This window comes from Semicossyphus pulcher, unplaced genomic scaffold (genome assembly GCF_022749685.1).
Source record: "Semicossyphus pulcher isolate SPU_LCO1_2020_fin unplaced genomic scaffold, fSemPul1.0.p SCAF_14, whole genome shotgun sequence".
NCBI lineage: Eukaryota > Metazoa > Chordata > Actinopteri > Labriformes > Labridae > Semicossyphus > Semicossyphus pulcher.
The window spans coordinates 22,835,773-22,853,162 of NW_027211648.1; the positions used below are offsets into that span (position 1 = coordinate 22,835,773).

At 40.7% G+C, this 17,390-nt stretch overlaps 1 protein-coding gene across 2 annotated transcripts in view; it reads right to left on the bottom strand.

Moving 5' to 3' along the window:
• Positions 1-402: 402 nt before the first annotated feature.
• lrfn5a (leucine rich repeat and fibronectin type III domain containing 5a) overlaps positions 403-17,390 on the bottom strand; it is a 118,872-nt gene continuing 101,884 nt past the window's right edge. For both annotated transcript variants that reach the window (XM_069662070.1, XM_069662071.1), the window contains 2 exons: positions 3,891-4,164; positions 403-2,400 (listed from right to left, as the gene is read on the bottom strand). In XM_069662070.1, coding sequence (XP_069518171.1) covers positions 1,474-2,400; positions 3,891-4,164 — 1,201 coding nt within the window. In that variant the 3' untranslated portion in view covers positions 403-1,473. The remainder of the gene's footprint in view (positions 2,401-3,890; positions 4,165-17,390) is intronic.

Sequence of the window (17,390 nt, forward strand, 5' to 3'; positions counted from 1 at the left end):
AAAAGTGGGAGGTTTGAAAATTTGATGTTAGATGATTACATGATTTATTTTAATTAACTCAGATAATGTGTGTGTTTGTGTGTGTGTGTGTGTGTGTGTATAGGTTTTATTAAGCCAAACGACGCATCTGATGATGCAGTAATGGGAACTACAATTTAAGCAAGGAACATTGATGCCAGATGACAAGTGATTATGACCTCCCATAAATATTGGATGTGCTGACAAAGTAAAGATTTCAGGAAAAAGTGATGCTGGAGACATTATTGCTGCAGTTTAACAAGCTCATTTTGTAAGAACTCATCCTGGCTACATAAGTAAACATCAAACTCATTTCCTCAGAAGCTTATTTTCAACATATACACACATAAAAGTATCACAGTTGCAGTTTTCATTTTATCCCTTTTTTATTTTACACAACATAACAACACAGTACATGTTGTCTTTTCTGTACAGAAGCTTTCCGGGAGCTCGTGACGAACACAGGCTGTTGTATACCAATGTCAGTGAAAAGCTCACAGGGTTTTTAATCTTCTTTTTTCTTTTATTCTTCCCTTTAAAAAATATCAATTTCATAAGAGGTCTGTTAAAGTCTTCACCTGTTTGTTGCTTTTTGTCTCAGTTTGTGTCTGTCTACATGTCAGGAAACATCTGTACTCCTCAGCAGGTAAGAAAGGCTATTAGTGAAATCTCTCTTCCTTTGTTTGGCCCCTCAGTCCCAATCCCTCGTAAGTGGAGCATGGTGGAGTCTTCAGTCCGGTTACATCATCTGTCAGAGGATCTGTTAGTGCAAAAGAAGGCACCGACTGCTATTCTCTTGCCACCATATGGACACACACTTCCTGTGGGCGTGTGAATGTAAGAATGGTGTGCTTTTCAGTTCTTTTATTCGTCTTTTATTCGTCTTTTTTTTCCTGTAATAATTCCCTTTTTGTGGTATTTTCAGATAAGGTGACAGTGAATCTGGAAATGACGTGGCAAACCCATTGTCTTGTTTTGTTTTTGTGCTATAAGTGGAACCAATGAGACAACTCGAGGACGCATCAAGACAAGGCGAGTTAGCCCCTCGCTGAATGACAGAGTGAAAACAGATAGGAAACTGTCAAAGTGAAAAATCTGTAAACTGAACAGAAGAGTTTGGAGAAAAGTTATGAAAATGAGAAAAAAATAAGAAAAAGTACACACACACACTTTCACCCAGAAACACACAATCATCAACCCACACATCTATAAACAAAGGTTCCAACAGGAAAACACACATACACACCGAAAACACACATTCTAAACAGCAACAGCACACACACAGATTCGGGTGTCGCAAACACACTTAAACTTTCGCTCTTACACCTCAAAACAAGTTCAAACTAACACACACACACACGCACACACAACCTCACACACACACACACACACACACTCATACAAAAGTGAATGAATAAACCAAAGTTTATTTCATGGTTGCTATCTTGTTTCAGTTCAAACGGTGCTTTCTAGAATCCAGTCTGAATCACACCGCCCTCTGTCTGAGTCCCCATCCCCATCTTTCGGGAGCAGCATCCCGCTCATTGATTGGCTCCTTTTGTTCCGCATTATACGCCCTAATTTGGGCACACCTCCTCCTCCCTGATGGGATGAGTGAGTCTTTGAATCACCTCCTTCACTGAGCGAGTACCTCCTCCTCGCCCTGCTCCTCCCTCCCTCTTCCACAGGGAGAGTCTGGTACTTGGCGGAGGCAGAGGAGGCGGCACGAGGAGCCCTGCGCAGGATGGGTGTCTCTCTGAATCGGATGGAGGGGACGGGGCTTGGGGTGGCGTGAGGGCTGGAGAAGGGGGAAGGTGCAAAAGGAGGTGGGGTTTGGTTGAGAGAGGTGGAGTTATTGCGGTTGGTGTTGAGATTCTCCAGAGGGATGGAGGAGGGGAGGAGAGCAGAGGAAGCGGAGGAAGGAGGGCGAGGGGAAGGGGAGGTAAGATTTTCAGGGGTAGCTGAGGCGTTTGAGCAAGTCGAGCCAGGCTTACTCGGTGCGGGCTTCCGCTTTGGCTTGGTTAACGAACCGTTGGTGGTGGTAGGCGAAGAGACACTAGCTTGAGCTTCACCCGCCTTCTCCCGGTCCCCATTTCCAGCTGTTGGGCTTTTGGCTGCCCAAGACTGGCTGAGAACGGACGTAGCTGTGGAGCAGTCGGGCAGGGAAGAGTCAGAAGACTGAGTCACCGTATCCTTGCCCCCTCCTCCTCCTGCTGCGCTCCTTTTCTTTGAGCCTCCTGAGAGGTCATCTAATCCGATTGAGCCATGTTTAGAGGCGCTGGGAGTCACTGTGCATCCCTGTGACTGTGACCCGTTGGTCTGTGAGTGAACATTGGTCATTGACAGTGAAACGCCTTTCCCACCCTCACCGGGGTTACACACCTGAGGAAAGAACAGATGGAAGCAATGAGGTGTTGTTGTTTCATGTTTTAATACAAACGCTTTCATTGAAAAAATGACCAAAAATATTACAGCAGTATTATTTTCACCAACAGTACTGTCAGCTATGTAAGTGTAAAATATACATTGCTTTTGCATGATGTCCATCACAATGTACCTTTATGTTATATGTTTAATAAAGTCTCCCTTACATCTCATTTGGCTGATCTTTTTTTTGATGCTGGGTTAGTTTGGAATAAAAGCTTTGGACAGATATTACCAAGGAGCTGGAAACATCTCACTCTGCTATTGATCCAAGTGTACACAGGCTTTAAGGTTCTTTAAATGACTATATTTTTTACATTAAGGCCACCACACCTTTGTTGCCAAAACATAATAAATTTGTGCAATGTAGAATTTTTTAAAAACTTTCTAATGTATTACATTGGTTGGTATGACTTGCAGGGCGCCCAGTAGCCTAGTGGTAGGGAGCATGAAATATACTGTAATTTCAGCTTCCCCACATTGATACCAGCTGCATGTGCACCTTTAGCACTTGTCAAGTCTTTAAACTATCACTGTATAAAAAAAAAAAAATCTAAAAGATGAACTAATAATCTACTTAAAAGTATTTGATTTTCCTTCAGCATTATTTTTTATTTTATGATTTTAAACTCAAACTGAGACACTTTTAAATTATTTCGTGGCAGATATGGGCTTATATAGAAAGAGACAAAATTACACGGCCATGCGGAAAAAAATTAAGAGACCACTCCTTAAATGTTCTCGCTCTACATGTCATGGCCAGCCCGGTCTAGATCTAAACCCCACCGAAAACCTCCTCAGTGTGATCAAGAGGAACATGGTCACAAGCCATCGAACAAAGCCGAGCTGCTTGAATTTCTCCGCCAAGAGTGGCCTAACGTCACCCAACAGCAGTGTGAAAGACTGGTGGAGAGCATGCCAAGACCCACGAGAGCTGTGGTTAAAATCTGGTTGGTCCACCAAATATTGATTTCTGAACTCTTCCTAACTTAAAACATTAGTATTCTGTTGTTTAAACGTGAACATGAACTTGTTTTCTGCAAAATTCGGGTTCTGAAAAACATAATCTTTGCATCTTTTGGCCAGTTGTCATTGTCTGCAAATACATGAAAATATTTTATTTGGAAGGTGGGGTAAAATGTTGTTTACAATGAAACAAAAGTTAATTTTACACAAACACAAACCTATAAATAGTAAAAGCAGAGAGCAGCTCTTTTTTTCTGGAGCTGTATGTATCTACATAGGATATGGTTGGATGGAGTGATACATTGAATTTCAAATGGTCAAAAATGTCTAGTGACTGTAATTCAGTTCATCAGATTGAGACCAGGCTGGCATACAGCTACCATGTGAATAATGCCAATCTTCCCATTCAATGAAATGCTCTCTCCTCTCATTCTCTTTCCTTTATGGCTGGAGTGGATTCAATGAGACAGACAGAAACCCACCTTGTACCGTATCATCAGGATGATGATGAAAACGAGCACAGAGGCCACTATTATCCCTCCAATGATGATGATCATAGTCCCACCGAGGAACTGAGACTGCATAAAATGACACCTCATGTACTCCGACTCGGTGGAGAACTGCACGCAGCCGACCACGCGAGTCGCTGTCAGAGAGGTGATGACATCATCGTAGATGGCCAGCACGCAGAGGTCGTACTGGGTCCCTGCAGCCAGGTTGTTGACCAGGAAGTTCTTGCTTGATGGGGGGATCATTCTGTAGTAAAAGAGAGGGTGAGAGACAGAGAGAAGAGGGAAGGAAATGTTTAGTTTTTGAGTGCATCAACAGAGTAGACGCAGTATGAGGAAGAACAATGTCTCCAAAGCAAAATAAGTAGAGGAACGCATGGGTAATGTTAATGAATGGCTTCCCACTTGGCCAATTATTTACAACAATATAAACACACACTCTGCATATGTGTTAACCTATAATTAGGCAAAAAGAAAGGTTTAGTTGAGCTCTTTAGTTCATGGGATGAGCATGTTAGTAAACGGCATATTAGCACACACAGTTTAATATACGTAGCAGTATTAGCATTAAGAGACGTGTTTGTGTGCCTGTGATGACCAAAAGTATGCACAAGTATTTGTCTCTTTGACTGCTTAATGCTGCGCTTTGTTAACCTGGTAGCTGCTAATTGTGTCTCTTTACTGTTTGGTGGTGAGCAGTTAGCATACAGCGCTACATCTGCTGTGAAACCCAAACAATGAACTTAAAGACTTTAAAAAGCTGGGCCTGATGACAATTCTCTTAGGGTTTATCACGACATGCAACAACTTTCATAAAAAAACTAGTCATGTGATCCATTGTTAGTATAAAAGTAATCATTATGGATGCTTTGAATCCCTGGTTGTGACCAAAAGTCTATGCTGCGCATTTATTTTGAAGAACATGGGTTTCCAATGACGTGCGTGCAGTAGTAGTGTAGTTTATTTACACTCCATGTGTCCAGTGATTGGGTAATCACAGCTACAGTTACATTTACATTCTTAAACTTGATGAGCCCTACAATAGTTGCATTTACGTTGCACTTAATCCGATTGAGCCATGAATATGGTATTCTTATGCTTGTGGCATGTCTGCTTGTCATTTTGGCTGATTATTATACTGTTGTGTTTTGCCGTTTTGAGATAGTGTGATGTTTCATATCAGGTCCAAACTGCACAGATTTTACTTAAATGAATTTGAGTGGTTAAAAAATGTGTGCCGTGATTTGTCATTAAGGAGGTGGTAGTTTTCTGAGGCTAGACCAGTTGAGAATCACTGCTTTAAACAACTCTCTTTAACCATATACTCATGCAGTGTTATTCAACTGTTCACGTGTTAACTAAATCCTTTAGCATGTTATAATAAGCAACACATATGCTTTCTGTATGCCCTCCTGTATAGGAAAAGTGCCAGGAAAGGTAGAATGGCCCTTTAAGTGCAGTCCATTTACCGTTTACAGCCTACATTATATATGAACCCTCTCCTTGGTTTCTAAAGGCCTATAACAGCATCCTCCAGAGGAGGAAAAAAACTATAGAACATTTTTAAAAGAAGAGAAGTTAAATCCTGACCAAGGAACAAATAAAGGACTAAAAATACAATTCTAAGCAGGGAAGGAAGAATGGAAATGTTTAAAAATCAATGCACCCCGCTCCAAGGTGTAGAGCTGCTGAATTCTTATTAAACAAAAACCCAGAAGTCCTCAGCAGGATAGTAGACCAATTAAATGATTTATTATAGCACGGCTGTTTCATGCAGATGCCACGCCTAAGAGTGCAAAAATATACAACATACACAGAAAATAGTTTTCAGCTGCCAGTGCATCAATCCAGATATTCCTCTAGGCAGACAGAAAGGTAGTTTGCCTCTTTTACTTGAAGTTGGTAATTCCTCACTGGACACTTGTCACACTGACTGGATGATATGCACATTTGTCCTTCAGTTTCCCTTAAAGGGCTTGTCAGCTTTCCAGGATTTTCTCATTAAAATGCTAATGAAATTCCTCATTAAAACCGAAGAGGGTGGCTAGTGCAGCTCGCGGTCTCATGTGCAGGGAGAGGAGCAAAGGGCTGTTTAGGCCAGGTTAAGCATCTGGTTTGGAGTTCGAGTTCGAGTGAAGGTTAGGAGGTATGTTAAGGTTTAATGGTTAGCATTAAGAGCAAGGGAATGAATGTAGCGCTAGGTCATTAGCCTGCTCTCTATGGCATAATAGCACAAGGCTTTAAGAGAGCATGTGTGTGCATGTATGTGTGTGTGTGGGAGAATCTATATGACCCAATGAATACTAATAGGACCATCTGAATGTTGGCTGACCATGACTGCTCTACCCTTTGCTTCTCTTGATGATTTTATCTTTTAAGTGCACCTCTCCTCAACACGCACACAAACACACACACACACACACACACACACACACACACACACACACACACACACACACATTATTTATCTGTCAGGACCCAAAGTGACATTGAAGAGTGTAGGTTAATGATAGGAGCGAGAGTCCGTGGCACCTACAAGCTCAGATAGAAGCAGCTACATTTGTATACGCATTCACACAGAGACAGAGATTAATTCCTCTATTATTGCTCTGGCCTTGGGCTTCATTTATGATGCATGTGTATGGTTGTGTCACATTAGCCAGCAAAGCAAGTATATCTCAGCTGAAAATAATGTGTTTGTTTTATAACTGTCTGGCCTGCACATTGTGAGTTCATCTTTTTCTTGCAGGATTAAACATGGCCATGCTCTCAAACAGAGACCAGTGTTTACTTGCTTATTAATACATGTCTCTGGGATATGTTGTTTAATGTGTGTATTGAGACAAGTGGTGGGTAAACAGAATCATTCAGAGGATTTCAAGAAAAACATTTATTGACCCTGAATGCCAACACTTTGTGATTCTTCAATGATTTTAACAGGGTAAGGGAAAGACGTTAGCAATCAGACGCACACATACAAAGGCAGATGGTGCATGCATGCACAGATACATACAGGAGATATTATTATACCAAAAAGTAGCAGAACACACTCTCTCACACACATACACACACTCTTACTGCTATATGAATATTATGACATCCCGACCAGACAGTCACAGCTTTGTTTGCTTGGGCTCAATATTCTTGTTTTTAACAATCCTTATAATAACACACATTAAACCAATTATATTATTGTAAATTTCAACATTTCCTCTTACAAGAGAAAATACAACCGTTTTAAAGAGACATACTGTGTGCGTTTACTGACCCACGTTTGACTGCTGCAGCAGCGCCTTGACAGATGACTGGCTGACAGATTTCTTTTCATTATCTGCAGAGCCTCTGTAGCAAAGACTGACTTCCCGATAACATTGTACAGATATCATATGATAAAAATATGATAAGACAGTGAGTGGCTACAATAGATTAGCTGCTGCTGTGAAAACGTTTTATCTCCAAAACATCGACAAAGCTGAAAACAATGCATTTTATGAGCCAGCCCAGTGTTCTTTTTGATGATTAGTATTTCTCTCACGAAGTAGGATAACCTCCTTGATCCATAAAGGAACATTTAAACCTAGTGAAAAAAAATAAAGATATACATTTCTTGGATGGTGATTGAAGGTTACCTTACTAGTGAAATATTTATTTCAATAATATCTTAAATTATTATATTGTTTTTTATACTACACATGTTTAACCTTTGTCTAAAGTCTTACATCAGATGTGCTGTGAATCAAAATTGAACAGAAAGGTTTCAGTAATTGTTGATACTGTTTTTGTTTTAAGTCTTTGCCTGAAATGCATTTTGCATAATAAAAAAAAATGTCTGGCTTCTTTCTGTTTTTTTAATGCAGAACTGAACTGATTGAAAGCTTTTTAATACAATGTACTCTTCTGTTCTATTTCAGGTCCGTCCAAACATGAGGTCAGCTCTACATTTCTTTACTCTGCTTGTAAAGAACCTTGAAGTGGTCATTTCAAAGATCTTCTTCTCTTTAGCGGCACCTATGGCGATGAATGGTAATTGTGGGAGCACAATTCCCAGATATCCAAACAGTGTCCTATATGTGACGTCGACGGTTGGCTCTGTTTGTCATGGTTGTAACTCTTGATTTTCCTCGCTGATGGTCACTTTCCTTTTTAGACTGTTTGCTTCATCTGAGCATCAAATTTGTTTCTTTTTCTTTGAATTTTCACTTACTTTTGAAGTTATATCTGAAGGCATTGATCTTTTTTTTGTTTGTTCAGCCATAGTAGATTACTGTTTACTCACAACACTTGCAGGGACCAAAAGCAATAGTTCCGCCTACCCTCTCTGGCAGACCAACCACTGCTGGATGATGGAAAACTAACTGGGTGCTGCTTGTGACTTTTTTCTGTGAAAGTCGCACCAGACACCCAGTCCATAACACTGCAAATGCAAAGGCTACAGTGGGCCATAGGCTCAATCACTCACTTGCCGATAGATAGTGACTTAACATTTAATCAACTGAAAATCTTTGAGATTATTACTTTAAATTCCAAATTAACGCGTAGTAGTACCTCACTAATGGGTTTGTTTGCTGCTCAGCCATGTATACACAAGTATAAATATTCTTTCTTTGCTCCACCTTTGCTACCAAGACACCATCAGCTACATGACTCCTCCTGGACACGAACCAAATTAGAATGTATTTAAACTAATCCAACCAACCGGACACTCAGGCCAATGAAACTCATGTTGCATAGGTAGTTTTCATCGCCAAGGTGTAAGCCAAGCTGTCATCATTTATAATTCAGATACATGGAACAAGTGAGGTATTGATAATGTGTTTTGTGTATTTGGACCCTGTTATGTTGTATGCTGATTTCACAAAATACATTTTCATGCAAATGAGTGGATTTTCTCTTTTTGTCTTGCATACCATTCTTTCTTGACTGTGTGAGCCGTTAGCATTATGAACTCATCCAAACTGACTCATTCATTGTGGCTAATTTCTTTGTGTCTGAGCTGGATCTTGCTGCCAGTATTTGAAGCCCTACAGTGGGCAGATGATTGCCTTGGCCGAGACTATTACACTAATCTATCTACTCTGCTCTGCCAAGCCCTCAGCCTGTGTGTCTGTGTGCATGGGTTTCATTACACTTTCATTACACAAAAGCCAGTGTCTATGTGCATGCTCCTCTGAGTCTGCATTTGTGTACATGTCTATATGAGTCTGCAGTATACGTGTGTGTACTTGCACGTGTGTGAGTTCCATTATAGTAATCTTCTCCTCCCATGGCAGCCTCCTCTTCCCAGTGGCTGTCACTGAGTCTGGCCGTCTGCCAGCATCCATCACTGATACAGCACTACAAGCTGGTCAACCCTCAGTGTATGTGTGTGTGCAGGTTTGTGAGTGTGCATGTGTTTGTGTGCGTGTTAATCAACTTTAGCTTTTCTCACTCCAGCCGGGACAAAGCCAGGAGGACAATGTGATCTCCATTAGTCACTCTCATCTTTTTGACTGAAGACAAATCATTGACTCCGTGCATAGAACACTGAACGATGATACCGGATTGTTCAATTTCAGGCCATTTCACTTGATTACATATTGGACAAAGCGTACAGGCCACAAACATGCATTATTCCAGGGGGGGGGAAAAGGGCATTCATGGCAGTAATTCGACACACAAGAGCAGGGCTTCTAGGTCGAGCTGGAGCAGTGCGATAAGAGGCCATGGCTTCTAATAACTCAGCTGTGTGTCATCCCTCAGCGGCTGCCCTGGAAGCAGAGCCCAGCCCGACCATGTGTGACAAATTCCAATGTTTTTAAATGATGTTCACTGCTCAGGGCGAGCTCATTAGTAGTTTCATGTAACCGCAGGGATATATTGTTGTTGTAATTTATAAGGGAGGCGAAAGTTATCCAGTTTTGAAAAAAACCAAAAAAAACCAATTCGATGAACTGTATTACATTTTTATGTATTGTGTGAAATATTTGGGATGTCTGAGAAACACCTGACAACTGTGCTATCAGCATTACATTTGGCTGCACTTGTAGACTTAAAGTCATATCCAAGATGTAGACGCACAGGTCTATTACATGTTATGGAGTAACACAAAGGAGTAGTTTGACTTTCTTGTGACTTTCGGGCAAAGTTTAAGGTGAGAAGAGAGATACCTCTGTCTGTTTGTCAGTGTTGTGACCAAGTCATCTTTGCTCAAGTCCCAAATAAGTCTCAAGTCATTTGGTCCAAGTCTCAAGCAAGTCTCAGGTACATTTTTTTCGGGCAAGTCAAGACAAGTCACAGGTTATGTCAAGTCAAGTCGAGTCCTTAGTTAAGGCAAGTCAAGGAGTAAAGTCAAGATCCAGCACTCTTACCTGTAGTATCCTGTTTTTATAAAGAGAAGAGATAAGGTATTAGTAGCCCGTCTAATAATGATATTATTGGCCAATTTATATAACCTGTTCAAAAAGTATGACAATGAATTGTATCTGTATTATTTTTGCACAGACGCAGCCATGATGATGGTCTGGTATGAGACAGTATTGCGTAGTAACAAGTACGACTGATGAGGCTTTTTTGGGGGGAAAACACATCAGGTCACTGGGGTCTTTGATGTTGCGTGTTGCCATAGCGAGGAGTTTGACTGAGTTTGAGTTGAGTTGAGAGGAGTTTGACTGGACTGTCATCCAATCATGACAATCACATACCGAGGACCTTTTTGAGTTGTCCAATCATGATTCCCAGTTTGCACTGCGTACATACCTGATAGTTAGACGGAAATTGCTAACAGCTAACATTCAAACTTATGAACACACGCAAGTCATCCGAGTCATCATGCCTCAAGTCAAGTCAAGTCTCAAGTCATTAACTTGCAAGTCCCAGTCGAGTCTCAAGTCATTTATTTTTTGTCAAGTCAAGTCGCAAGTCATCAAAACAGTGAGTCCACATCTCTGCTATTTGTAAATATGTTGTTTAAGCCACCAGGCGGTTAGTTTAGGTTGGCTTAGCTTAGTATAAAGACTGAAAACATGGGGAAATAGCTAGCAAATATGTTGTATAAAGTTACAGAAAGATTTTAATTGTACACTAACTGTTGTTTGCTATAAAATGGCCTCAGAGCCCTGACAAAAACATGTTTCAGCAATTTAATAGTCTTTGTAAAAAACTAAACAGTAATAATCAAAGAAAGAAGAATAACTGGTTTCTAAGCACAAACTGAGGAGGAATTATGGTGGTTTAACTTCTGCCCCATTACTGTTGACCTCAAAGCTAATGTGGCTTACACAGCAGATGGCACAACGCCATGCTAATAGGTCTGAGTCTCTCAGGCAGACAGAAAACATTGCAGCAGCTAGCTTCTTATCTCTGTTTTACCATGCGGAATGCCCCTGATGCCAGAGCTAATGGTTAACAAGCACCCACACAGCTTGTACTCTGAGGTGGAACAGGAACTTTGAGCCCGGGCCAGGTGGGCTTCGCTAACGCCTCCCCACCCATTTTATTTTATTCAGGAAACTCTGTTCAAAGCTCTGGAGAGCAGTCACAGAAAAAGTAAATACTAGCCATGTAGCTAGTTGTCTAACAGGTTTATTAGTGCAGCAAGGAAATTGACTAGTTCACTCCTGTATTACCAACTCACTCAGAAGATTAGAATACTATTTTCCACACAAACATTGGGAACGGTCATATTTGGACAAAATAAGTAACTTGTAACGCTAACAACCTGTGCCAGAGCGTAGATGCTTTATCTAAAAACTACAATCATCCCGACCGTTGAATGTCTTTCCTCACAATCATTAAACTTTGATTAACTCTATTAACTTAAAATAGCTTCAATCTTTAGCTCCTTTATGCGTGAATATTACCTCTAAAAATGTCTCTCTTATTATCTCTCTTATTACTGAAATTAGAAGGAAGGAACATCAAACAGTCCTATTTGTTTTCCCTTATCAGTTATAATATTCCTTCAAGGTGACGCCAGGCGCAGTTGCCATTTTGGGGTTTTAAGAAATTATGGTTTAATGAAATACTGCTTTCATAAAGGAGAATGAATTAAAGATTTAATCAAAGAAATTATAACTTTGAAATGAATTTAATGAATATCAAATTCCTCTCAGGAGTTGTATGCTAACACAGCAGATTAAAGTGAGCTTTAGCAACTGATATCTGCACTCCAAGATATTTAATTACACAGAAAAATCAAAAGCTGCTCTAGTCAGTGTTTTTCTATTGACAATGAATGACGTGACTGTGTTCAGTAGGAAACGTTTCAACCAACTATGCAGTCTCCCTCAGCACTAAGGAGAAAGCTAGCATTTTAAATAACATTGTTTTACTTGACAGCCCATAACTTGTTTTGGTTCACTATAAACGCTATCATAAATCTTAACCCTAATTCTAATCCACTATACACCACTGCCCAGCACCAAACAGTATATAAAAAGACATTTTTTCCCTGGAGACCAAAACCTTCACATTTTCCAGTTGGCCAGAAACATCAAATCTGCTACCCATAGTGCTCCCTGTGCTGTATGTGAAAATAGGCAACTTTGCCATTTAAACTTTATGAAGTGTATATGCCCATGTTGCCCCCAAACACATGCCCCCAAAAAATCAGTTACTGCAGGTATATTATACTGATGTCGACTGGAAATAAGCCAGGCCTCAGATTTCCCTTTGGCAATTCCTAATTCCAAAAGAAAAAACGGATGGATGCTCCACACTTGGCAAAATCTCATTACCGCTGAGCTCAGTCGAACAAGCACAGCAGAGTAGATGTCAAAGAGCTGCGCAAGGAAAGCTGTCCCAGATGCGGGGAAGACGTCTCAACACTATCAGTTCGCTGGGTGTAAACCTCCATCTGCCCCACTCAGCTCCACTCCTCCACTTTAACTGAATCATCTATATTTCTCTTTAGTGTGGCGGCTGGCTCCTCCTACTTCTAACTCCATGCTGTCATTGTTTCCTTTGTTCATAATTCATGAGCCTTTTGTCTGTTTTTTTTTTTATCTTTTGAACATTTTTTTTACATATTTTTTCATTTCTCTTGTTTTGCCCCTGCTCCTTTCTTCATATACCAACTTTCATATCATTAACCACTCCCTCTTTTCTCTCTGCCTTTGGATCTTTCTCATTTTCCTCTTTCTATCCATTTGATTTTTCCTTCTTCCCTCATCTTGCCTTCATAATATTATTACCCTTTATTGCACCTCTTTTTTTCTTCTGAGCTTACTACTTCCTACTATTTTTTACTCCTTCCTTCCTTGCTTTCTTCCTGTCATCACCTCTTGCGTCCAATATTTTATCACCACTTATCCTCCCATCTCTTCTTCTTGGTCCATACACACTTATTTACTTTGACCCTTTCTTTCTTACAGCCTCTGAATGCCACACTTTCTTCCTTGTTTTCTTTTTCTGTCAATACTCCTTCTTCCATTCCTTCCTTCTTTCGTTCCTTCCCATTCCCCCATCTAATTCAAGAGAGCCATATAAACCGTCTTTAGACCCTGTTTGTCTCCTTCTATCCTTCCTTCCTTGCTTGCTACCTTTGCTGACAATCCTTTTATTGCTCCTCCTCACCTTCTGAGTCATCCTTACTGCTGTGGTACTTTCCTATACTTCTTGTCCGTGTTTAAAACCCAATAGACTACTTACAACAAAAACACTGTTACGTTAGGCCCGCTATGTTTTTATGGTGCGATAAAATCAGAATTGGAACATTATGGCAGGATAAAGGCAGATGTTTTTTTCACGCCTTAAGCACAGCTGAGCAAGATGTTATACCTGGGCCGCAGGGACTATTGGCAAAGATAAACTACTTCCTGCTGGAGAGAGGGAGAGGGAGAGGATGCTGTTTTAAGGGCCTGGATTCATCCCCCACCCCCTGTTGTGTAGCCTCGTAAAAAAACTTGCCACACAATTTGCTTGATGTGTAGTTTTTGTGGCAAATGGCAAGCAGCCCCTGTAGCTCGATGGATCTGCTGGAGTGGAAAACAACCGATGAAAGAACATAGAGGGAAAAAAACCAGCAACAAAACAGATCAGATGAGATAAGGACTGCGACAGAGACAGAATGGGTTTGCGTGTGTGTTCTCACTAACTTATTGAATGTCAAAGTAATGTTTATATCCAATAAAAAGCAATTCAGCCAAAGCTACAGCACATAATTGGAAGCCGTTATTTGTGCAGGCCTGAAGTTCTCTAGGGCTTGTGTTTATGGATATATGCAGGGAAACATAATATCAGTATTTTATTGATTCATTTTCAAAGCTCAGTTTGGTTTAGCTCCTCACTACACTGTTAACTTTCTCATTCGTGAGGAAACAGCCTGCTCCCTATGTCCCTCAGGTTGTTCACAGGTACAAGATGAATGATCCAGGCCCTCAGACCACATTATATTGAGGACATTTCTTCATGCCCTGTAAAAATCTGCACACTCCAAACTTAAATTATTACATTACTCATAATCTTTCCATTCTCTTTAAAAGTTTTTCCCTCCTTTTTTTTCTTAATTGGTATAGCCTGTCAGCAAAGTCTTAAAGGGGCCATATCTTTTGAATGGATATTCCCATATTTTCATGGGTTTCACATTTTTGGGTTTATTTATTGTTCACAGTGACAACTGCATCATTCTGTTTTTCCACAATGACATTTTTAAAAAAGTCGCCTCTGAAATGGGCCGTTCAGAACAGCTGCAGGTTTCTAAGAAGAACCTTGCTTTAGCTGAAATCGACTAATCGTCATTCACCATCATTGACAGACTGCCTTCTTGCATTAGTTTGTAGTCAAGTCGTTGTCAAGATTTCAGCTTACCATTCTGATACCTCCTGGCGATTCTGGCTCATACATATAAGGCTGAATAACCGATCCTAGAGCAGCCATGTTTTTTACAACTTTGTAGTGTAGTGTGGCCGCTCGCTCACGTGGGATCGCACACTTTGCGGTCACTCCAAATACTCAAATACCGTCAGCCAATCATGGCTAAGGTCTAACCTTTGACTGGCAAAATGGCTTGTTTGTTTCAGGAGGAAGCAGAGGCTCTGAAAAATCAATAAAATTAAAATGTATATACAATTTTTAAAACAAAACAAACGTGATTCAGAAACACATAAGAACACCAGAAAATTGAGTTCACAGCTAAAATATGTCACCTTTCAGAATACACTACCCTGCATTTACTGCAAATATTGAATCAGCGTGTGAAAAATGAAACCTTTCAACTGCTCTGTATAAGTCGTGTCCTGTGTTTCTTACTTTACGAGGACAGGTTCTACTATACGGTACCCCACCACATAACTGTTCATCCTGACAATATGACAAGTTCTGCAGAGAAACACTCTTACATTGTCCTTTCTTTAAATGCACTGATTGCATCCGTTCCTCTCCTGTTAAATGAATGTCGACACATGCTTTGTAAATTTTGTTAGTTGTTGCTGATGCTTTGAATATCTATTTTTTTCTTTCTCTGATATAGTTTCACACATATTTAACCATCATTGTTTAATCTATTTATTTACTAAACGAGACATTGAGTCTATAATTTGTGAAGCCATTCTTTCTATAATCAAAGAATGGCTTGCACTTATCCAAACCATTAATTAAGTGCAGTAATTGGGTCTACATCTGAATAAGAGCACATTCCACTTTGTAGCCGTTTTATAGTCATCGATGCTGCCAACACGGCCTTTATTGTTCAATAAAACCAATGAGGTGTAAGGGCCAAAGACTGTATGTGCCGCCTCTGCCGTGAAAGGTCACATATAAAGGTCAGCAAATTATTTCATGGACATCAGCCTTCCCTTGACCTGGCTTAATTGAGTTCCTTACAGTTTGCTTTCTATGGGATAAAGAGAAGAGAAAAATAGACATCAAGGCTTTACACTTCTCAAGCAAAAAAAAACAAAAAAAACATGCAATATCAGATTTTTGTTCTTGCAATCTCTCAGCTCTACTTCCGTTTGTTGAAGACACAACAACATTTGCTCAGTTTGAGTTCACATATAGGCTCTGTAAAAGAGAAAAAATTTCAACGTGGGGTGTTGATGAATGATTATTTACACTTGTGTAAATGCTGTGAGGGGGTTTTATGTTGTGACAAACTGGGCAGTCGGCCTGCCTTGAGAATAGAAATACAATACTTAAGCAGGAGAACTGGCGTTAAAACAGCAGTACTGTATTAATGAACATCTGCCTGTCTCAGGTGTCCTTGAGCGAGACACTGAATCCATGTCTCTGCAGCTGACACTGACCTCCCGCTGGGAGGGTAGGGGAGGTGGGGTGGGTTTCTTTGCCGGAGTCAATACAGAATCAAGTAATACAACCACTGCAATGGAGAAGTGCAACATATTATATGTCCAGGAGGTTAACATAAATAGAGGTTATGACTGTAAAAGCTTTAAACCATCACTTTCATCCATCTGTTTACAAAGTGAGTTGAATTCATTGTATGAAAGAACACACAGCAGCACTCCCTGCACCCGAGAGCATTTTGTTGAGCCGGGGGGAGAGTGATGCAGAGATGTCAATGTGCAGCAGATCAATAAGCTCTAACTGAACTTGAATGTAAGTGCCCTGTCTGTGACAATAGAACCAGTCTGTCCTTCTCTTTCCCTCCTACCCTCTCAGTGATGTCGTCCCCTTATGTTTTCCACTCGTCTTTTCCCTCTCTCCCTCTTTTGTTTTCTCTTTCTCCATCACTGTCCCTTTTCTCTCTTGTCTGTGTGTCTGGGTAATGAAAAAAAAAACTGAATCAATGGGTTGCTTCTTTGTGGTAGCAGAGGCGTTGAATGGAAATCAATCTGCTATCTAAAGAGACGAGGGGCTGCAAAGTAAAACAGAGAAACACAAATGACTTCAGTGATATATATTGAAAAAAAAAAGGTAGGTGAGAGCCAGAGGAAGAAGAGAGAGGATGAAAGAAGACAGGAAGAAACAAAGATTTTGAGTGATGTGCCAGTTGGATCGTAACAGGCTGTTTAATCAGTCATCGGGCCCTATCGTCCATCCGGCGCAAAGCACCTAAGCGCGCAGCGCAAGTGTCATTGCTATCTTCCACCCGGCGCAGTCGTCATTTTCACGCCCAGCGCCCACGTTGTGTAAATAGCAAGTGATCTTGCACCACCGTTAGCGCCCGTGGGCATGTTGGTTTTGAAATGAGGTGTGGTCAGGCAACAGGTGGCGCATTGCTATCTAGATGACGCAGAAAGCGACTGCGCCTTAGATCAACAAAAACCTGGTCTAAAGTCTAAAGTCTATGGCACAGTCTGTTTTTGCTATTTAGAGGGCAGCTTTTGTTTCCCTTGTCTGCTTAAATCATGATACTGCTTTTGGTTTGTTACCGATCTGCTGAGAAGTGCAGGAAGACATGGACAAGCTCACCACTGCCTCCACACACACCTGCTTCACCTCCACACACAACTGCTTCTCCTCAGGAAGAGTCCTGCTCGATCCACGCACGGGCCAAAAACTACTGAGACCGACACAAAGCTCTCCATACTGCGT